General features: G+C 51.0%; 1 protein-coding gene across 1 annotated transcript; it reads left to right on the top strand.

The window, feature by feature from the left end:
• Nucleotides 1-6,312: 6,312 nt before the first annotated feature.
• On the top strand, nt 6,313-23,079 carry ENDOU (endonuclease, poly(U) specific). The gene is made up of 8 exons (XM_073318730.1): nt 6,313-6,370; nt 14,365-14,499; nt 18,694-18,865; nt 19,367-19,566; nt 20,803-20,916; nt 21,136-21,242; nt 21,955-22,097; nt 22,844-23,079. Exons 1-8 carry the CDS (start codon nt 6,313-6,315, stop codon nt 22,956-22,958), a joined length of 1,044 nt encoding a protein of 347 aa, XP_073174831.1. The 3' UTR covers nt 22,959-23,079.
• Nucleotides 23,080-23,383: the final 304 nt, after the last annotated feature.

Raw genomic sequence — 23,383 nt, 5'->3', positions numbered from 1 at the left:
ATTACCAAAATAATTGAAAATGGTGTGACTGTATTGTGTTATTTTCACAAATAAAATATGCAGAATTTTGCAAAATTTTAAAATATTGAATCATAGAATATCAGGGTTGGAAGGGACCTCAGAAAGTCACCTAGTCCAACCCCCTGCTCAAAGCAGGACCAATCCCCAACTAAATCATCCCAGCCAGGGCTTTGTCAAGCCTGACCTTGAAAACCTCTAAGGAAGGAGATTGCACCACCTCCCTAGGGAACCCATTCCAGTGCTTCACAACCCTCCGAGTGAAAAAGTTTTTCCTAATATCCAACCTAAACCTCCCCCACTGCAACTTGAGACCATTGCTCCTCGTTCTGCCATCTGCTACCACTGAGAACAGTCTAGGCCCATTCTCTTTGGAACCCCCTTTCAGGTAGCTGAGGGATGCTATCAAATCACCCCTCATTCTTCTCTTCCGCAGATTAAACAATCCCAGTTCCCTCAGCCTCTCCTCATAAGTCATGTGCTCCAGCCCCCTAATCATTTTTGTTGCCCTCTGCTGGACTCTTTCCAATTTTTCCACATCCTTCTTGTAGTGTGGGGCCCAAAACTGGACATAGTACTCCAGATGAGGCCTCACCAATGTCGAATAGAGGGGAATAATCACATCCCTCGATCTGCTGGCAATGCTCCTACTCATACAGCCCTAAATGCCATTAGCCTTCTTGGCAACAAGGGCACACTGTTGACTCATATCCAGCTTCTCATCCACTGTCACCCCCAGGTCCTTTTCTGCAGAACTGCTGCCTAGCCACTCGGTCCCTAGTCTGTAGCAGTGCATGGGATTCTTCCATCCTCAGTGCAGGACTCTGCACTTGTTCTTGTTGAACCTCATCAGATTTCTTTTGGTCCCATCCTCTAATTGTGCTCAGAATTTTTAGTTTTTGATGCAGAATTCCCTAAGGAGTAACACATTGTGGAACGCCTGATGGTGCTCAGAGCACCCAGTACTTGTAGATGTACAGCAAGCAGCACAGAACTCAGGTTCAGGAAAACACCCAGTCATATTTATAAGTGCACCGCAAGCACTGCACAATTCCCAACAGCACCCAAAGGTCCTGGCCCAGAGAACAGTCCAGCACAGAACACTACTGTGGCTGACAATTAAAATGCTCTTTCAAAGCCTTCTTCAACTGCAGCTCCATGGTGAACCCTTGTAATGGCCTTTGTGTTTGGCTGTTCAAAGTCGGCAGACAGCTGCTCCACCTCCACCCTGGTGGCAGCTTCCCCCCTTTTGCCTCACAGATATTTTGAAGGACACAGCAGGCAGCTATCACCATTGGGATATTTTTCTCACTGAGATCCAATCTAGTGAGTGTACACCACCAGAATCTCATCATTCAACAAGAAGTACATTCAACTGTCAGCCTGCACCTGCTGAGCTTCTAGCTGAACCTTTCCTTGGTGCTGTTGAGGTGGCTAGTGTTCAGTTTCATGAGCCAGGGGCGCAAGGAATAGTCCCATGATCACTGTGCCAATGGTCATAGCCTGTCAGGAAAGAATTTCCCTTCTTGCAGCTTTCAGAACAGTCCTATGTTCTGAAAGAGGTGAGCGTCAGGTACCTTCCCTGCCCAGCTCACACTAATATCAGTGAAGCCACTAACGCTTGCAGAACCAAAGAAAAACAGTCCTTTCTGTTGAGGTATTTCACGGCAAGGTGGATTGGTGCCCAAATAGGGATATGAATGCCTTCTAGCACCCCACTGCCGTTCGGGAACCCCATTGCTGCAAATCCACCTGGTATGTGCCTGCACATTGCCGAGACTCACAGTCCTGCATGGTGGAAATGATTAACAGCCCTGCACACTTGCATGGCCCCCACTGTGGATTTGCCCATTCCAAAATGATTTCCCCCTGACCAGTAGCAATCTGGCGTTCAAAACTTCCATAGTGTGATTGCTATTCACTTCTCCACTGTCAATTCCGCTCTCCAGTGCAGGGCTTGGGCGAGCATGGCAAACAGGTCCTGAAATGTGAGCTTTTGCATCCAAAAGGTCTTCTGCCACTGCTTGTCACCCTCAACCTGCATTACTATGTGATCACCCCGGTCAGTGCTCATTTCTTGGGCCCAGAAGTGGTGCTCTGTCATCTGCGGCTCCTCTGTGAATGCCACCAAAATCTTTGAATTATTTTTACCATGTCCTTTAGCAAACTGTCCTTGAAGAAATTGTGAGGTCCCCCGTGGTTGTGGTACTTCCTGCAGGTCTACAAATACAGAAGGATCATACGTCCTGTGTTTGCATAGGTCATGAAAATAGTTCAGCACTCTGGGGGCTCTGTGCTTCTCTCAAGGATGGATAGCAGACACCAAAAAGTGTTGTGGGGGTTTGTGGGATTTTTTTTTAAAAGGTGTGAAAATTATGGGGGATATGGATGGTGTGACGGGTTCCCCCCAGGGTGCCACCTGGAACTGGAATGCCACTGAGCCCTCTGACTCACCAGCATGGGCTCCCTCTCACACTGTGCTGCTGTGACAAGTTGCAAAGCCCTCCAAGTTTGCACTTTCACCAGCATTCACACAGGTAGGAACACACCCAGCTTCCCAGCCTAGGACCCCAGAGCATTACCATCCTGCCATGATCAAATCTGGCCTGTATATCGGTTTAACACCCAGTCCGCCTCTCCCTCAATGTGAAGAGGACCATGCACACTTGTGGTAACCAAGCTGAGATTTTTCCCAGACACCTTAGTCAAACAAAAGCCAATCCACTGATTTGGATTAAAACATAAAAATAAGTTTATTAACTACAAAAGAATAGATTTTAAGTGATTATAAGTAATAGCAAACACATCAGAGCAGATTACCTAGGAAATAAACAAAACCACAAATTGAGTTTAACACACTAGATAGGTAGGAGATGAATTAGCAAATTCTCACCCTGAGTGATAAACAGGCTGGCAGATTCCTAAGGCACAAGCTGCCTTGGCTCTGCAGCTTGGATTTTCCAGGTTTTCATACACAGGCTAGAAATCCCTTAGCCTGGGACCATCACTTCCCCCTGTTCAGTCTTTATTCCTCAGGTGTCTCGAGGTCTGTTGTTGCAGGGAGAGTGAGGTCCCCCTTTTATATCTTCTTCCCACTTGCTGGAAAGCTCTTTTGCTCTGACCTGGGTCAAACAGTTTCCATTGTGTAGTGCTATCTCAGAGAGGTTTCTATTGTACACAATTCCTGGGGTAATCTTTGTGTTGTGTGCATTTCCTCAATAAGCCATTAACATTGTTTGTCCTTTTTACTGTTGTGCCAGACAGAGTGCTTGAGGGTGTTTTCAGCCTCATGACATGTTTCAGTAACACATACATAGCCAGACTTCATAACTTCACATATGATGATAGCACATACAATACAACGAGATATTAATGTCCAGCAGATCAAGACTTTTAGAATGATACCTCACAAGGCATACTTTGTACAAAACATATCCTAATTACATGACAGTGGTGAATATTGGGGTGCCAGGGTATCACAGATGGCATTATGGGATGGATAATGTTGCACGTTGGGAAATTTACCCCTAGCTCCCAGAGATCCCTAGGCCAGTCATTTCTGTCCCACAACACGTTGCAAAAAATTGTCAAAAAACATTGTGTAGGACAGCAGCACATGTCACACTGGGATACCTACCTGTGATGCAGCAGACTTTGCATCAACACAAGCTCTCCTGATGAGTACACATAATGCAGATGCAAGCAGGCAAGTATGCATGCACACGAGCTATAGGCAAACTTCAGCAGCTGTAAACCAATGTAATGTGATGTGACAAAGTGAGAATTTTCTGTAATATTTTTATGAATCCTATGTGTGCCTCAGTTTTCCCTATACACAGTATGGTTACTCAGTGGGTGAAAAAGGACTGTTTGCTCACAGGGCAGGCTAAGAGCCCTAGATATGAATGTTGCCCAGGTTTCTGAGCTGTGATGAGTCATTAAAAAAGACTGGTTGAGTGTGACATACTGCGCTGGGGTGCAACTTGGAACTGTCTACTGCTGAGCCCTCTATCTCACAAGCCTGGGCTCCCTCTCATACTGTGAGGCCATGACAAGCTGCAGACCCCTCCAGGTCTTACACCCACACAGCCATACACATGCAGGGACACACTCAGCTGCAGTTACATGAATGCTTCTCCTGGCCACTCATGAAATAACAATAGAGAGGTTCTAGCCAACTTCCTCCATCTCCCTAGCATAGGACCCCAGAGTTGTACCATCCTGCCCTGGTCAGAAGCCTGACCAGTGTAAGTTATTACCCAGTCCGCCCCTCCCTCAATGTGGAGAGGACAATGCACCAGCCGCTCCTGAGCAGATTTCCCCTTGCACTTCAAACAACACATTGTTTTAGATAAAAAATATAAAACAGATTTATTAACTACAGAAAGATAAATTTTAAGTGATTATAAATAATAGCATACTGTGACAAAGATCCTCCTCTGCCTTGGTGGGTCCTGCGCTTATTGTCACACTGAGGCCAACCCCATATCCATGGAGAATACATGAAGGCAACAGCAAAGCCAATCACCAGGACATTAACACGAGCAACCAACGACCCAGAGGGAGATGGATTCCCCCACCTCTCAGCAGGGAAGCTGAGAAACATTCCCCAGCTCGAGAACAAAGGACAGGGAAGGTATGTGTATGTGGGGTGGGGGTGAGGAGGATAAGAGTGGCTGCTGGGAGGGGTCAGTGCTGTCACCTGAGATCTGACCAAGGAGGTCAGACAGAGAGACAAAGCTTGAATGATGGAGTTCACTACAGCTTGGCTGGGCTCTGCCTAACCAGAGTGGACTTGGACTATGCTTTAACCTCCATTTCTCCGCTAACCTAAGGACTTCCTATGCTGTGTTCCAGGTAACTAATGAACCCGACTGTTTTGACATCACTGTTTGAGTGTCACTGCAAATGCTTGCTGAGATGCACTAATCCTTGAGGAGCGGACAGGTCTCCACCAGGAGTTTGTCTCAGTTGGACTCACGAGCAGAACTCATGGGATGTGGCAGGGGGGCTGGAGCCCCAGAGGTTCAGTCTCAGGAGGCAGTGAGGCTGAGTGGTCCAACCTGAAGGAAGAGGGAGACCCCTTGGGGGTCTGGCACATGGAAGTTCCTCCAAGGGACTGTCCCAAAGCTGGGAGTCTAGCACTGATCATGTGGATCAGTGACACTTGCATCAGTTTGTAGTGTAGACATGACTTAAGTAAACTGGGAAGAGCTCGGAACTCTCTGTCTCTGGGGCACGAGCCAACTTGTCACTATCAGGGGTCAGGAGTTGGAAACTTTCCCTAGGGCAGGTTATCCCATTTCTGCCACTGCAGGGCTCCTAGCATCTTCCTCTGAAGCAACTATGCTGACAGTCTCGGAGCCAGAAGACTGGGCTAGATGACCCCTGGTTTGATCCCATCTGGCAGCTCCCATGAGCTGGGTCCTTGTGTGTGTCCTGCCCAGCTTACACAACACGTTCTGGGACTGGAAACCAGCAGGAGCAGTCAGGCATTTCCCGGAGACTCTGTGGTAACATAATTGAAGGCCCCAAAGGGCTGGAGGAACAGGGCAGGGAGCAAGAAACTGCAGAGACTGCTGTTGGGTAACTCTGGGAGCTCCCAGTACCACCTCAAAGGGAGGGGATGGGGTGGGACTTTCCTACAGAGGGTCTAGGAGACAATGGGGGAGGGGGATTAGCTGTCGTGTAGGACGTGCCAGCAGCCAGGCAGTGGAGCGGGGTGAGGAGCTGGTAACTAGCCCAATGAGTGCCTCAATCTTTTCATTTGCATGTTTCCCTTAACCCCTTGGCCATTGGAGGGAGCAGCACACTCCAGCCCAGGTCTGAGGAGTCTGGCAGGATAACAGCTCAGCCCAGTGAGTGTCAGCAATAAACTCCCCAATGAGAGGACACTCAGAGATGTCTCACACATTAGTACTTGGATTATTAATTTCTACTACCAGAGCACCCAGAGTCCTGGGGCCATATGCATGTTGCGGTGGGCGGAGCACAGCCATAGACTCAGCCGGAATTTCCAGCCTTCCGCCTAGCTTAAGCAACCAAAATTTTTTAAAAGTGGATTTTTTTTGGCAAGGTTGGTGTGCACACCTCTCCGTGCATCACTCAGGTGTTACCATAACCACCGCACTCGCCTCCTACAAGGGATCCAAGCAAACTTCCCCAGCGCCTTCTCCTCTGGCATTGCCGTGAGCCTCCCATAGATTACAGGGACGGGTAGACAGGTGTTTGGGAATTCAGGAGTCTCCTTCTCACTGACATCTTGGAAGCTTCATCTGCTGCGTCTCTGGAACAATGAAGACCTGGATCCTTCTCATCACAGCAGGAATCGCCTGCAGCTTGGCCTCTGGCAGTAAGTAGAGATGCTTTGTTTCACACGATGCTATGACAGCCAGAAGATCTTCCCAACAGGGGCTTGACCATGGAAGGGTCTGAGGCATCTTCCCATTGGGGCACTTAGTGTCTCTGGGGTGACCAGATAACAAGTGTGGAAAATTAGGACGGGGAGGGTAATAGGGTCCTAAGGGGAGGAGGTGGGGTGGGTAATAGGGCCTCTATAAAACAAAAACCCTAATATCAGGATGTCTGGTCGCCCTAAGCACCTCTAGGAATTGCTCAGCTCCTTGTGAAGTTGAGGCCCCTGGGGCTTAGCAGGAGAAGGTTTGATAAGAACGGAGAAACTGGAGGCTGTTCTAGTATTTGGAGTGTTGTGAGGGCACAGCCATAGGTGCTGGAGTTGGGGGGGCTGCCGCACCTCCTGGCTTGAAGTGGTTTCCATTATATATAGGGTTTACAGTTTGGCTCTCAGCACCCCCACTATACAAATTGTTCCAGCACCCCGGGCACAGCCACTGCTGGGGTTATACCCGTCTCAGAAATACTGTCTGGGCTCCTCCAATTATTTATTGTGAATAATTTACACCCCATCCCTGAAAGTGTCCCCTTTACTTTCTGTCCAGGCACAGGCTGTGATTTGATCTGATTTGTTTTTCATTCATGGATAGTTTGTGAGACACTTTCCATGGGCTCCTCAGCAGTGCTGGGTGAAAGCCATGACTATTTCTTTCTCAGATACCTTCTTTCACAAATGTCACCATTATGGACCAGTGCCACACTGAGTGAGCAGTTTGTGACTAGCTCTGGTGCTAATCAGATGATAGAGGCTAATTTAAAGTTTGCAGGTGTCTTTTGCTCTTTATGCAACAAAGACAACATGAAGAAATCACCAGGGCACAGTCAGGTCCCAAATAACCAGGTTTACTAAACACACACAGCATGCCCCCCCTCATTACACGCAGGCTGCTGCTCTGCATGGTTCTTGCAGCTATGGAAACATGGTGAGCACCACTAGAAGGCTCACACACTATTTAAAGGGATATTACCCTTTTCTGATCTCTTACATCTCTGAATAATGAATTCAACAGTTCATATTTGCTGTGAGTATTAACTCTCTGTGATTGGGTGTTTGCTCTGTTTGAATGGTTAGTCAAGTCATGTGATATTGTCTCTGATTGAATGACCTAACCTTTCTAAACAAGAGGATTCCCTTTTTATGTCCAGTTGAAATCAATCCCTTTGCAGAGGCCCAGCCCCAGTCCCATGCTCCACTGGCCTGGACCTCTGGCGGGGGCTGAAGTGCAGGGGATTTGTGCAAGCTCCCTAGGCATGGGGCAAACTTCAGTCTCTGGGAATGACCTAGGACCAGGTTTGACTCTTTAGTCAGCAAGGACGAACTTGTTGCTCTGCTAGGGGAGCTGGACACTCCAGTCCCAGAAACTCCCAGGAACTGTGCATCTGAATCCTTTAGCCAGCTTCGAAAGTCTCAGCCCAAGCCACTAGCCAAAGGCCTGATTTGCTCCTGTCTTCCACCTTGTGAGCCATCTCCACTCAGAGGCACCGACTTTGACTTTTCTCCAGGGGTGCTCCACCCCAGCTCCGCCCTGAGGCCCCGCCCCCACTCGGCCCCTTCCTCCAAGACCCCACCTTTGCTCCACATCTTCCTGCCCCTGCTCCGCTCCTTCCCCCAAGGCCCCAACCCTGCTCCGCCTCTTTCCGCCCCCCTTCTGTGCTTTCTTTGAGGGCTCCCCCCTCACTGCTTGCTGGTCTCTGCCCTCTCCCAAGCCCCTCCTCGAGCTGCTAAACAGGTTTGGTGGCGCTGCCTATCAGCTGTTTGGTGGCATCCCTGAACAACTGTGACTGGTGGGTGCTGAGCACCCACCATTTTTTTCCATGGGTGCTCAAGCCACAGAGCAAAGTGGGGGTGAGAAGCTACTGCTGAGAGTGGGACGCGTTTGGCTCTCACTTGGCTCAGGAGGAGATGATGGCATATGGTGCAGATCTGGGGAGAATCAGGCCCTAAATTGAAGGTGAAATGCTTCTGGTGGGTGGTGAAATTTGGTCATTGTGAGACAGGTGTTTGGGGCCAGGGCCTGTGCACTGAGCAGCCCTGCTACAGCCAGCTCACCCACGCTGACCCCCCGGCACTAGCTTCCCCAGGACAGCTTGGTGCAGCAGGTGAAGGGGGTGCAGAACAGGGGTCTTCAGAGGTGGCGGAGCAGGGTATAAACAGGTGTAGAACGTGGGGCTGTCTCTCTTCTCATTAATATGGGTGTGACTCTGGAGTAGCTGTGTGAGGGGAGAGCTGGGCCCAGTGTGTGAATAACTGACCTGGGGAGACAATGGAGAACACCCTGTGATGCTGGAAACAATGCCTTTAAAGCAGAGGCCCCCAAACTGTGGAGTGCACCCCTAAGGGGGCACGCAGGAATGTTTGGGGTGGGGGTGTGTGAGCGGTTGGGCCTGGGCCAGCCCCCACAAGGAGTTGGGAGGGAGCACCACCCAGCCCCACTTCCAGCTTCACTTCCACGTCCCCAGCTGTGGTCCCGGCTCCCAGCCCTGTGCCTGGCTGCATCCCCAACCTTGGGACAGCTCCATTCCTGTCTGTGGCCCTGGCTGCCGGCCCCCACTGGGGCCAAGCTATGACTTTGCTCCCAGCTCCGTCTCTGCCCCCAACTTCGGCCCCTAGCCATCGCTCCATTCCTGGTTCCGACCCTGCTCCCAGCCCACCCGCAGCTGCAGCCCCAGACTAAGCCCCTTTACCCCCGTCTGCATTTCCACCCCACCCACCCTTGGAGCTTTGGCCCTGCTCCTGGCCCTGGCTCGGAGGGTAGGGAAGGGAGCGTGCACAGGGGTAGGGGAGGTTGCAACCCTGTAAAGTTTGGGGACCATTGCTTTATGGGCTGAGCTTCCCAGACAGAGAGGCTGGGTGTGATGCTGGGAAGCACAGCCAACTGGAATGGGACACAGAATAAAATGCCTTAAGCACTGTGTGATGCTTGAACCCCGCACCCTTGTCTCCTGCCAGCATCCGGGGTGTCCCAAGTCTGGAATTTCTTTGGTGCCTTGGTGATGGTTTGCAGCAAGTGGCCTGGATGATTTCATTAAAAGAAAAGGAGTACTTGTGGCACCTTAGAGACTAACCAATTTATTTGAGCATGAGCTTTCGTGAGCTACAGCTCACTTCATCGGATGCATGACTAACACGGCTGTTACTCTGAAACCGATGATTTCATTGTACACTGAGCTCACGGTACTTCCTGAGGACACACTGGACTCACAGGAGATGCTCGGTTTGACTCAAGATTTGTCAGGAGTTCGCAGCATTAGGTGGCACATGACGGGGATGTTTCATCATAACCAGGTTCTTCTTCCCTCCTGAACTCTCATGAATGAGGGCATTTGTGCAATGCTGCCACACAGAAGGAACATTTTTGCTTCCTGATACTATCTAGCAATTAGATTACCCTTGAAGCATGAGGATTTACTGGTTGCCCCTGTAATTTGTTTCCTGACTAGTGCAAGGGCAGAAGTTATTCTTGTTGGAAAGTGACTAGTCTAAAATAACGTGGCATACTTCTAAAGAACCTGGAATCTAGTAAACGTTAGTGGATTTTTCTTGATCTGAATGAATACAAACAATGGAAAATCCAAGCAGCAATCCCTGCTGGAAAGACTCTGTGAAGCTGCAGAACTGGCTGCGCAGAACTGTAGGGAGCCTAATTCTCCCTTATCCTGCACTGTGGGCAGTCATTAACCCTGTGCTGGGTGAGCGCTGAGTCAGAGTAATGCTGCCACTGAGTCAGGATCCTCTGGCCAACTGTCAATAAAGTCAATGTGAATGTTTCCACTGCCTTACTGGGAATGACGATGGCATGAGGTGACAGAACAGGGGAGACTCAGGTCCAGGGTATGCAGAGGGCATTGTGGAGCACCTTCAGGAACTGAAAACCCAGCTGGCTGCTGGCTGGAGATTTATGTAGTAGAAAGAGAGCATGAGACATAGGCCCTTGTATTAGAGGCCTGAGGCCTGGGATAAAATAGTGGTCAAAGCTTTACTGAGATAAAGCAAAGACAAGCTGTGAGCAAGAGGCAGGAGGCAGCGAGAGGCTCACAGAATCTGGCAAGAAGAGGGCTGATATTGCAGAAATGCACATTCCTAAGAACTGCTAAGTACAGAGGACTCACACAAACACATCCCGATATCAAGTGGTACCAGAACATCCCAGTATCAAGGGTGGTACAAAAACATTCCCCAAGGATAACAGGAACACACTGACCCCTCCTAAAAGATAAGGTCAGGATGACAGTATGTAATAGAGATGTTTTGATCAAACCAACATGTACAAGGTGATGAGTAATAACTAGCCACGTCAGGGGGCAGTAAGTAACGCTGTCAGAGGGGCAGTATGTAACTTGTTTGTATCGGGGTACAAAGATGTATCTCAGAGGGAGTGTCTTTGTCTAGCCTAGAGAGGAACGGAAAGTCCTGCCATTCACTGAACTGGTCCTTTGTTACAGGCACACATGTATTAGTGGTCCGGTAGAGTCTGCGGGATACTAGTACCATGCCTTCATACCTTAATGCAGTGTTTCCCAAACTTGGGCCAGGGAAAGCCCCTGGTGGGCCGGTTTGTCTACCTGCCGCGTCTGCCGGTTTGGCCAATTGCGGCTTCCACTGCCGCTTTCCCTGAACAAACGGCGTCCCCAGTTTGGGAAACACTGCCTTAATGGATCTTGTGGCCATTGGGTGGTTCATTCAAGGTCTGCTGTGTCAGCTTTCAATGCAGCTAAACCACAAGATAGCTTAAAATGCTTTTGAGCCATGTGTTTAACCATTTGAGTACCATTATTATCGAAGCCAGTAGTGTAACTACTTAATGATCCTAGAAAAGTTTGCACTGGCATTAGCTTCTGTACAGTGTTAATTCCCACTGCTTTTAGCAATTGTGGGCATTTGTGTAACATTTGGACAGTTAATTCATTGATTTTTAAGGCATTGAGCCAGGGCCACATGATTTGCAAACAAGACAACGGGCTACACCGCTAATTAATATTCTCCGTAACAAGCACGTGCCTGCCTCTATCCCAGAAGTTGAGAATTTGTACAGAGGGGCTGTAAAGGGGATTTCATGGGTTTGGAGATGAAACGTCTGACCCATTTGTGTCTGTGCCAGCATATGAGGGTGGGTCAGGGTGAATCACACACCGGGGCTTATCATCTAGTGCTGCATCAGTCCAAAAGAAGTTGCATAAAGGAACCCAGTCCGTGAGGAATCTGCATACAACTAAGATAGTACACAGGGAAGCTCACAGGTCCAGGGCACATGCTCCTGGAGCTGTAAGGCACTGAAGCACTGATACTGCGAGGCATGGCCATGCTATGGGCTCACTAACAGCCCCCACTGATTCCCACATGAAGCAAAGCCAGCAGGAGCCTGGCTCCTTCCACGGGGATTGCTGGATCCCAGGCGCAATATCACAGTATGACAATGTGCAGAGGTTTCCCACAGTCCTGGCGTGGGGCAGGTGAGCCCAGGATTGTGGGAGCACTCCAGGGCAAATGCTAATTGCCTCCACTTTCAAGTGCGTCTCATAAACCCTGACACAGCAGGCGAGCCTGTAGTTACGGCTGATTTATGGCAGGGAAACTTAAAGCCTCTCTTAGTCACTATTGTTGGTGACGTTTCAAAGGTGCAGTCACCAGGTGCAGCTAAAATGACGATGGCATGAGGTGACAGAACAGGGGAGACTCAGGTCCAGGGTGTGCAGAGGGCATTATGGAGCACCTTCAGGAACTGAAAACCCAGCTGGCTGCTGGCTGGAGATTTATGTAGTAGGAAGAGAGCATGAGACTGACCTCAGCTGGGGTCCAGGAGAAGTCAATGCAGCCCAGTAAGGGAGGGGCCTGCATGCATGGGCAAAGATGCCTTTAAGTCACTCTGCTATTCCTGATCCTGGGGCCAATGCTGGATCCTGGCTGGTCAGTTCAAAGTGTCGCTGCCTGCACTGCGACCGGGTCACTCCCCTCCCAGGAATCTCTCCATTGCTTCTCCATCACATTCATGCTCCTTGCCTGCAGCCTGGCTGGCTGGCTGTGTTGCCCACCTCAGCTCCCTCTCACTTCAGACCCAGACGAGAGGCGGCTGAGAATTTTACCTCAAAATGCTTTTCTGGCTCTTTCATTGGAGTATTCCACAATGGTTGCGTCAGAAGAAATTCTTTGGGTTTTTGGTGAAAAGCCAAAGGCCAAAACATGGTTCAGTTTTCAGGAATCAGAAAATAAAATATTTTAATTTTTTTCATATTTTTAGTGACTGAAAAATGTGAACTAGTTGGGTGGAAATTTTTGGTCTTACCAAAATATTTCACTCACCCAGATAAAATGTTTCAGTTTTCAGTTACCAAAAGAGGGAACATTTTCATTTTTAATGCTTTCTATTGGTCAGCAAACCCCCCGCCCCCCAAAGTCAGACAATTGTTTTTGGCAAAAACAAAACCTTTTCCATTTTCAGTGAAACTTTTGGCAGGGAAGAAATGCCAGTTCCCAAGCAGCTCTGCAGCCAATCCAGTCCCACCACGATTCACGATTCCTAGATTCCAAGGCCAGTAGGGACCACTGTGATCCTCTAATCTGACCTCCTGTGTAACACAGGCCACAGGACTTTCCCCAAAATAATTCCTAGAGGACATATTTTAGAAAAACATCCAAACTTGACTTACAAATTTTCAGTGATGGCAAATCCACCATGACCCTTACATTGTTCCAGGGGTTAATTATTTTCACTGGACTGCTCATTGGGTGGTGCAGCCATGAGTGGGCCATGTCCAAATAAGACAGGGTAGCCCTGCTCATACCTTCCCATCTCTCAGCCTCTCCACTGCCAGCTACAGACAGTCATGGCTTTTCCTTTCCCTTTATTGCAGCTGCTGAGGATAAAGAGGAAACAGAGTCAGCACATGCCAGCTCTGCCATGTCTATCAATGCCTATCTGCCTAGGGGCTGCAGTCCAGGATTCACAATGCTGGGAATTAACACAACTTTCTATTAACTCCCTTGCCCTTCCCAGGGTGAAATTCACCTCAGCACAGGCCTGCAGTTACCTCAGGGCTCTGCCACAAGCCAGCGGGCTGTGGCCAGGGGATTCTCTGGCCTGCGTGACAGGTTTCAGAGTAGCAGCCGTGTTAGTCTGTATTCGCAAAAAGAAAAGGAGGACTAGTGGCACCTTAGAGACTAGTGCCACTAGTCCTCCTTTTCTTCTGGCCTGCATGCGGCTCAGACTAGATGATCAGAACGATCCCTCCTGGTTTTAGAATCACAGAAGCTATGAAAGCAGGGTTAAATGGGGCTTACCAGCTGCCTAGGACTCGTGCCGCCTCCCTCATTCACAGAGTCGTCAAATTCAAGGCCAGAATGGACCATTGTGACCATCCAGCTCAAGCTCCAGCACCGCTCAGGGCATGGAACCACCCAGAAGTCCCTGGCTGAGCCAGTCCCACACTCGATGAGCAGACTCCAGATCATGGAGACTCCTCTGCGCAGGATGACTCGCAGCCTCTGCCACAAACAGAACCACTAGGTCCGATCCAAACATCCCTGAATGTTAGAGAATGTTAGGCTGGGAGCCAAACGTTGCGGGTTGAGACCATTGCTACTCACCTATGCCACGTAGTTGACTCGGCCAGCAGCAAAAAGCTGAGTACGATTGACGCCCCTTCTCCCGGCCTGGGCCAGAACAGCCTCTCCGAGGGGATCGCGCTGGAGCATCTGTGCACACAACCATGTGGCTCCAGGTCACTGGTCACTGAGTGCATCCCTGCAGGTGATCCCCACTTACCCATGAGGGAGTGTCTGCACCTTCCTCTGGAGCAGGTGGAATGGGCAGCTGTCACAATGTGGATCCCGGCCCGCGTCATTGGTTGGAGTCAGCAGCGTGATTGCTGCAGGACTAGCCCAAGGGACGGTGTTGCCACCTTTTAAACTAAACGCTTGTTTTTCCTTTCCCCCAGGCTTGTACACAGATCCCGACTCCTGCAGGGGGCGCTGCCACGAGCCATACAACAAGCAGGATGAGTGTCACTGTAATACCAAGTGTGAAAAACATCGCGACTGCTGTGAAGACTATCATATGCACTGCAGCAAGGGTGAGCGACCTCTGGGGGGGACACGGGGCTGGGCTGGGCTCTGGGTTGCTTCCCAGCACTGCTGTCGCTCTCCCATTCCATCCGTCATTATCGGTTGGGATTATGGTTCCAACGGTCTGTCCAGTTCTCACACTTATTGGTTCCAAATGGAACAAGGAGAACAACACAGCAAAGCAATGCACTGGCTGTGTGCGCGTGTGTCTGTGGGTGCTTGAATGTGCCCTTGCATGTGCAAACGTGTGTGTGCGTTCCCACGTGTGTGATGTCCTCGAATGAGTAGAAAACAGTGACAATCAGGCACCAACCGCTACCCTCGGTTTCTCTAGATAACACATTCCGTGTAAGTCCCTGGGAAGTCCACACAACCCAGGTACCTGAGTCTGGGACCATCTACCGAGCGATCATTTGCTTTCTTTTTTCTTTTCACTTAATGTAGATGGGAGACAGAAGGACCCCATGGCCGGGCTGGCAGACTCCATGGGTGAGTAGCTGTACTTATCGCTAGCAAAGTGTGTGACCTGCGGCCATTTTCCAGCCAGCCCCTGCCTGTTTCCCCAAACCCCAGGCTCTGCACATGTGTTATTGCTCTTCATTTCCTATCAGTACAAAGGCCATGGGTTTCCAAAGCTGGGAGTCTCATGATTCAGCATTTTTACTGTAATGATGGCAATGAGGGGCAGGTAACAGCCCATGGTAGAAAAGTTGTAGGGCTGTGTGCCACAGAAGTAAATCCAGGTGTAAACCTGGGGGGGCATGATTTGTAATAAAGTGCAGATGAAAGGTGCTAGGAGGTGTCAGGCAGTGTCATAAGGCCTCGCGGTCCCCATGTGCCTCTATGGCCTTAAAGAGTCATGGACTTTAAGGCCATTGTGATCATCCAGTCGGAGCTCCTGGATAGTACGAGCCAGAGGATCCAGCAGGGTCCTTGTGTGGGCCCAGCAGTCAGTGATTGTAGTGATAGTCTGTGACTGGGCTAGAGCAGATCTTTTTGAAGGAGACACCCGGGCTTGATTGAAGAACTCCGAGTGACAGAGAATCCCCCACACCCCTTGGTGAGCTGCTCCAATGGGGAATTCCCCCATTACTACAAATTTGCATTTCATTTTCGGTTTCAATTTTTCAGACTTCAGCTGCCACCACTGGATCTTGTTCTGCCTTTCTCTGCCATTCAAAAAGTCCTCTGCTACCAGAAACCTCCTCCCCATGTGGTTCTTACCGACCCGGCTCAAATCACTTCTTAACCTGCTCTTGGATAAGATAACAGATAGAGCTCCTTCAGTCTGGTTTTCCTGACTTTGAATCATTCCTGTGGCTTTTCTCAGAACCCTTTCCAATTATTCAACCTTGTTTCTGCAGTGTGGGCACAATATCCAGTATCAGGCTTGCCGATGCTGTATAGAGGGTGTGACAGGGTCAGGCCAGATGGCTATTGGAGAGTAATAGAAGGCAGATATATTAGCCCCAGGCTAAGTAGGTCCCTTTTCCCTGGGTAAGGTAACAGGACAATCAGGAACCTTCTGGAGACAATTAAGACAGGCTGATTAGAACACCTGCAGCCAATCAAGAAGCTGCTAGATTCAATTAAGGCAGGCTAATCAGGGCACCTGGGTTTTAAAAAGGAGCTCACTTCAGTTTGTGGTGTGCGTGTGAGGGGCTAGGAGCAAGAGGCACTAGGAGCTGAGAGTGAGAATGCGGACTGTTGGAGGACTGAGGTGTACAAGCATTATCAGACACCAGGAGGAAGGTCCTATGGTGAGGATAAGGAAGGTGTTGGGAGGAGGCCATGGGGAAGTAGCCCAGGGAGTTGTAGCTGTCACACAGCTGTTCCAGGAGGCACTCTAGACAGCTGCATTCCACAGGGCCCTGGGCTGGAACCCAGAGTAGAGGGCGGGCCCAAGTTCCCCCCAAATCCTCCCAACTCCTGGTCAGACACAGGAGGAGTCAACCTGAACTGTGAATTCAGAAAAACGGCCAAGCTGAGGGCTGCCGTGAAGCTCGAAGGCGAGCAAATCCGCCAATAAGCGCAAGACCCACCAAGGTAGAGCAGGAACTTAGTCACAAGGGTAATAGCACTTCCCTGCTCTGACTTGAGATTCCTGTTGATATGGCCAAGCACCGTGTTCACACTCCCAGACACAGCCACACTGGGACCTCATGTTCGTTTGGTTTCCATCATCAACCCCAAGTCCCTTTCAGAGTCCTGCTCTCCAGCACACAGAGCCCATCCTGCCAATATGACAGACATTCTTTGTTCCTATACCAGAGAGGAGACGATCTCTCCGGGATCCCTCCCTGGTTATCTGAGTGAGGAGATCAGGCTCTCTTCTTGCCTGTACAGATGTGGGGCATGACATAGACCCATGGGATCTGTAGCATCAAGCCCCTTCTTGCACAGTGCAGGTAGATGGTGCTGTGTGGTGCTGGGGGAAGCATTTTTATGTATATCTATATCCAGGAACAAAGAATGCAGGCCTACTCTATCCTTGGAAGCAGTGACTCTGAGAAAAATTTGGGAGTCATGGTGGATAATCAGCTGAACATGAGCTCCCAGTCTGATGCTGTGGTCAAAACGGCTAATGCGATCCTAGGATGCATAAACAGGGGAATCTTGAGTAGGAGTAGAGAGGTTGTTATACCTCTCTGTTTGGCACTGGAGTGGCTGCTGCTGGACTAATGTGTCCAGTTCTGGTGCCCACAATTCAACAGGGGAGTTGATCAATTGAAGAGGGTTCAGAGAAGAGCCATGAGAATGATTAAAGGATTGGAAAACATGCCTTATACTGACAGACTCAAGGATCTCAATCTTTTTAGCTTAACAAAGAGAAGGGTAAAGGGTAACTTGATGACAGTCTACAAGTACCTACATGGGAGCAAATATTTAATAATGGGCTCTTCAATCTAACAGACAAAGATCTAATATGATCCAATGGTTAGAAGTTAAAGCTAGACAAATTCAGATAAATAAGGTGCAAACTTTAACTGTGAGAGTACTTAAACTTTATAATAATTTACCAAGGGTTGTGGTAGATTCTCCAACACTGGCCATTTTAAAATCAAGACTGGACACTTTCCTAAAACAGTGGTTTTCGATCCAGGGTCCGTGGACCACTGGGGTCCACAGACTATGTCTAAGATTTCCAAAGAGGTCCGCACCTCCATTCAAAATCGTTTAGGGGTCCACAAATGAAAAAAGGTTGAAAAGCCCTGTGCTACAAGATCTGCTCTAGTTCAAAAAGGAATTGAATCAGGGAAGGTCTCTGGCTTGTGTTACACAGGTCACACTAGATGATCACAGTGGTCCCTTTTAGACTTATATGGTCTGTCTCCACTGCAGCTGGTAGCGTGCCTTGCAGCCCGGTAGACAGACACATTAGCACTGCTTGAGCTAATGTTCTAAAAATAGCAGTATGGACGTTGAGGCATGGTTAGCAGCTTGAGCTGGCCACCTGAGCTTAGACCCAGGCAATCAGGCAGCCTTGGACTCTAAACTGTCACTCCCCCATAATTACCTGACTCCAGAAGCCAGGGCTTGATGCAAAAAAATGAATAGTGTGAGCCTCCTGGTGAAATCGTTAGAGCTAGCAGCACTGCTCCTAGCCGTGATGCCCTTGCCCCAATGCACTTGCAGTCTGTGGATAATCCAGCCCTGGGCTGAGACCACCATGAAGCCTGGGCACCCTGTGGGCTGAAGTGGTCATAGAATCATAGAATATCAGGGTTGGAAGGGACCTCAGGAGGTCAGCTAGTCCAACCCCCTCCTCAAAGCAGGACCAATCCCCAATTTTTGCCCTAGATCCCTAAATGGCCCCCTCAAGGATTGAACTCACAACCCTGGGTTTAGCAGGCCAATGCTCAAACCACTGAGCTATCCCTTCCCCACAGCCTTGTGCTCCCCATGCCCTAGGGTGACTTTTGCCTTAGCAGTGAGGTCGTACTGGGGTTTTGGGGCTCTCCTTCTTAGAAGCCTCAGTTCTCCCTCTCCCCAGCATTGCTGAGGCTTTCAATAGCCCTGCCCCACCCCCTGCAGCTCTGTGTTAAGGGGAAGCCAAAATCAGGACAAGCTCCCTGGCGTGGGGCAACTGAGTCACTGGAATTGCTGAAAGTTGGGCGCTGGGTCCTCCCCCAAGTGTAAGGTCCCAGACCTGGCTCTTCACATCCACTCATCTGCTTGTGCAATGGCCCTGACCCCTGCAGAGGGATTCTCCAGCAGTCACGACTCCATCACCAACGAAGAGCTCCTGAGCATCTCTGAACAGCTTTACAAGGTGGACCACAACAAAGCCCAGAAGTCAGACATCAACATTAACCCGCAGCATCTCATCTCGTCCGCCGAGACCAGAGACAAAGAGGATCATTCTCCTGAGCCGTGAGTGCTGTGTGCGCTTGCCATTGCCTTGGACCTGCTTCCACCCCCCACAGCTCCAGCATGAGGGTGGAGCGTGGCCGATGCCATGCAGGGCTTCGAGCAGGGAGCCTGCACGGGAGGGGATGGGCCAAAGGGCCATGTTACGATGTTAGAAAATGCAAGTTCCTGGGGGGGTGGGAGAGAGCAGGGAGAGCCCTTCTGATTGCTAGGGCCCCAGCTGGGGGGAGTCGGGGGAGCGGAAGGGGCAAGCAGGGTGGGGGGCAGTTTCAAAGATCTTAGGCCTAAATTTTCAAAAGTGCCCAGTGATTTTGGTCACTGGACCTGAGACAGTTTAAAGGGGCCTGATTCTCAGGATGTGCCGAGCACACTGGCTCTGGCAGTCCAGGCCCTTTAAGCAACCAAACGTTGGGCACCTGGAGTCCCTGGTCACTGGCCCTGGTTCCACGAAGCTGTTGTACTGGCCGTTCCTGCCCCCCAGCTCCAACAATCTCTCCATTTCAGACTCTACACGTATGTCAACGAGAAGCTCTTCTCCAAACCCACCTATGCCAGCTTCATTAAGCTGCTGGATAATTACCAAAGGATGACGGGCAGAGGGGAAGCCTTCAGTGCTGAGCAGCTGAAGGAGCAGGAGAACTTCCTGCAGGAGGTCATGAAAACGGAGCTCATGAAAAAGCTTTACAATTTCCTGCACAAGAAAAGTAAGTGGATTCTGTGCTGTGCCTGGAGTTAGCACTGGGCAGGGCCCGCTGGGGTAGCACTGGGGAGCCAGCACCTGCTGGGGTAGCACTGGAAAGCCAGGGCCTGCTGGGGTAGCAATGGGCAGCCAGGGCCTGCTGGGGTTGTACTGGGAAGGGCCTGCTGGGGTCACCAACCTTCCTGCCGAGTGTATTGCTCAGACTATCTGAACATGCGAGTTACCCTGAGAACAGGTGTTTCGTTCATCCAAGCACTTTCCTGTGGCTGACAGCAGGAGGCGTTCCTCAAAATCAGGGGTGTGTGCAAGGGGTGGGCAAGCAGGGGCATGGGCCCCCTAATAATCGTAGTGGGCACAGAACTTCTCTGGTCCCAGGGCCATGGAGATAGGGAATATCAAGCTCCTGCCAGGGCCGGGGAAGGAGGGGGGAGAGCGAGCTTCTGTGTCCCCCAAAAAAGGGTCAAATTTAAATTCCTGCGCACATCCCTGCTCAAAGTTTCGGGGACCATTATAGGACACTTCTCCATCACTACCAGCTCCCATGGCTGCTCTCAGCAGAGAAGCCAGGGTCTGAATGGGCCACAGAACCTGAGCACCCCCTCCCTCCTGGTGGGCTCTGCCCGCTGGTGGCATTGGGGTGCCCACTCTCTGCTTCCGCTGTGCTGGGGGCACACGGCTCCCGGGGCTGCCAATGCAGCAGCTCTCTCCAACACTGAGAATTATGAACCAAGAAGGTGGAGCAGCTGTGCAACGGGATGGGTCCCTGCAGGTGGGAAGATTAATACATCTAAAGAGGGGCACGGTGCATGGGCAGCTGCCCAGCACTGCCTAAGCACTGGCTGAGCACCCAAAGTCATGCCTGGCAGGCCCAGAGCTCACTGTAACACCTGGGATGCCCGCTCTGGAGCAGAGGCAGACTCCTCTCTGGTTCGTCCAAAGCCTGGTCAGGAGTCTGGAGGGGATCTGCCCAGAGCACGTGTAACCCAGGCCTGATGGGTGTGGCGCTCTGTCCCTCTCCAGTGGCACCTAGCCCATCTAGAGATTGATAAGTCTGCTACAGCCTTGGCTAAGAGCCATGTAGCTTTTAGTTCATCAGTAGAGGCTCATGCATTTAGCTCCAAAGCCACCGACCCAACCGGGTCTGTCAGCGTTACACAAGGCCCGGAAGATGCCTCTCTCGGAAGTTTGGTTTCCCTCCTTTCACTCACTCGGGGCCCCGTCTGTGTTGCCTTCTCTCCAGAGCGCTACAGCACCCAGGAGGAGTTTGTCAGCGACCTGAAGGAGATGTGGTTTGGCCTGTATTCTAGGGGCAAGGGTGAGGAAGATTCCAGCGGCTTCGAGCACGTCTTTTCAGGTGCAGTACGGTGCTGGGTACACACACCCCAGGCAGAGGCTGGCTGGAGTGATGGGCCGGGCTAGTGAGTACTGAGCAGACTTGCTCCCAGACGAAGGTAGAGGAAACCCTCTTCCCTCTAGGGGAATGCGCGTGCCCAGCCAAGCTCTGCGGGCGCAGTGTCGCTAGGCCTCTTCCTCGGGGTGCAGCTAACCAGTGACTCTCTCCCTTGCTATTTAGGGGAAGTCAAAAAAGGAAAAGTGTCCGGATTCCACAGCTGGATTCGTTTCTACCTTCTGGAGAAGCAGGGGCTGGTTGACTACTACAGCCATAACTATGACGGGCCGGTAAGTACGGCTGATGCAGGGGCGGCTCGACCAATTTTGCCGCCCCAAGCAGTCGCCGCCGAATTGCTGCCACCCCCGGCAGAGGGGTGGAGCCGCCGCCGACTTGCTGCCGTGGGACACGGACAGCCGCCCCAATCTGACTGCCGCCCCAAGCACCTGCTTGGAAAGCTGGTGCCTGGAGCCAGCCCTGGGCAGACGGGCTAGTGAAATCCAGCCCAGCCCCACTGGAGTCAATGGGCCAGATCCCTGGCTGGTGTAAATCGGCATCACTCCTCTGGCATCCGTGACATTTTGCCAATTCATGCTAGCTGGGCGTTTGGCCCCGTATGTGCAACGCGGAGGGTTTTCAAAGCAGTCTCAGGGACCCAGCCAGTGCAATCCCATTGGAATCCAAGGACAGTTGAGTGCTTGCTCTCTTCAGTTCCGTTGAGGATCCCAGCCAGTATCAGCAATGGCTTGTTTGACCCCAGTCCGAGTGTCACATCAGGGACACTTCCTTCAGTGCTTTTTTCCTGCCAGAACCCCGGAGGGCAGGATGGGAAGGGCTGGACATGGGATAGACGAGCTCCAGCATGGAAGGACTGCCAAGGGGAAGCATTAATTTCCTTGTGTGGTAACATCCTCTTGCTCTGATATTTCTGCAAACGAAAGTGTCCCTGGATCTCTGGCTGGGTCACAGCGCTCACCCCCCACTCTCTCTCTTTCTCTTTAGTGGGCCTCATACCCTGACGTGCTGGGGATGCAGTTCAGCTGGGATGGCTATTTCAAAGAGGTGGGCTTTGCCTTCATTGGCTGCAGCCCTGAGTTTGAGTTTGGCCTTTACACTTTGTGCTTCATTGCTCGGCCAGGGAAGATGTAAGTACTGTGCCTGTCCCTAGTGTTTGTCCCTTCCAAGTCAGAGAGACCTGGTGGGTGAGATCATGTCTTGTGTTGGACCAACTCCGCTCCAACAGTACTGTGTACCTTGCATGTCACTCAGCCTGCCCCATGGAGGGGAAGGCCATGAAGCCAGCAGCACCCACTCCCACTACCCTGTGGTGGAAGGATATTCACCCAGGCTCCGCTCAGCCCTGGAATTTCAGGGCCAAGGTGGGCACACAGACCTGTCCCATCATGCCTGTTCCAGGTGACCTCCTCAGTCTGACCTCCCTGCTGGGCTCCTAGTCAGAGGGAATCCCAGCCCTGAGCCATCCTCTGACCAAACACAGCCCCTCTCACAGCATGGAAGTGTCAAGTAGAATTTACCCCATGCCAAGGGCCACTGTGAGGTCTACACATCTCCTCAGTCCCATGCCAGGCCTCAGGGGTGGTATGGGTACAGGGTTGTGTTGGGAGGAGTTTGGGAGGCCTATGAGGGCTTGGTGGGCAGGGGAGCCTAGTTCTGGACAGAATATGGGGTGAGGGGAATTAAGAGGAGGCTTGCCTAGGTGATGTGGGGGAGACATGAATCCAATTGCATTCTGGACTGAGCTCTGGGGTCAGAGTGGCTGCCCTCAGCACTGCCTGGCATGGGCTCAGTCCCTGAGCACTGAGCTGCTCGTCTGCGAGAGGGGTGGAGTCAGGAGCGAGGCCATGCTGAAATGTGGGCTTTCCTCCTTCAGGTGCCGGCTGAGCCTAGGGGGCCACCAGCTAGGCATTCAGACCTACACCTGGACCAAATCCACCTATGGCAACGACAAGAAGTATATAGCGACTGCCTACGTGACATCATCCTGATGCTGCCAGCGATCCCAGCTGCGGGGAGGCACGGGGAGGTGGAAGGGTGGTGGTGACATCCTGGGAGCATACAGCTGCACCAGGAAACTTGGGCTTATAGAAGGGGCACAGGCTGCAAGGTGCTGATCGCGCCCTTCTGCACTTGCCAGGCCTGGGCCCTGCCTTGGCAGGGTTAAATGATTTTGCTGCATAGGCATTGTGTTTGCATGATGCTGAAGGAAGCTGGGGCCCTCCAAGACGCCTGCACAATGAAGGAAGGAAGGAAGACAATGTAAACTGTCTGTAGCCCTAAATAAGCACCCAGTTCCCTTCCCAAGCATGTGTCCCTCGTCCCAGCAGAAGGGTGATAAGAAGTGTTGAGTGTCTAATGTGACAGATGGGAATTAATGCAGACAAGTTAAATAAAAGAAGCTTTGAAGGAGTTG

The sequence above is a fragment of the Lepidochelys kempii genome, chromosome 20 (assembly GCF_965140265.1).
Source record: "Lepidochelys kempii isolate rLepKem1 chromosome 20, rLepKem1.hap2, whole genome shotgun sequence".
Lineage (NCBI taxonomy): Eukaryota > Metazoa > Chordata > Testudines > Cheloniidae > Lepidochelys > Lepidochelys kempii.
Note: the sequence above shows the minus strand (reverse complement) of the source record. Positions and strands in the feature narration are given on the sequence as shown.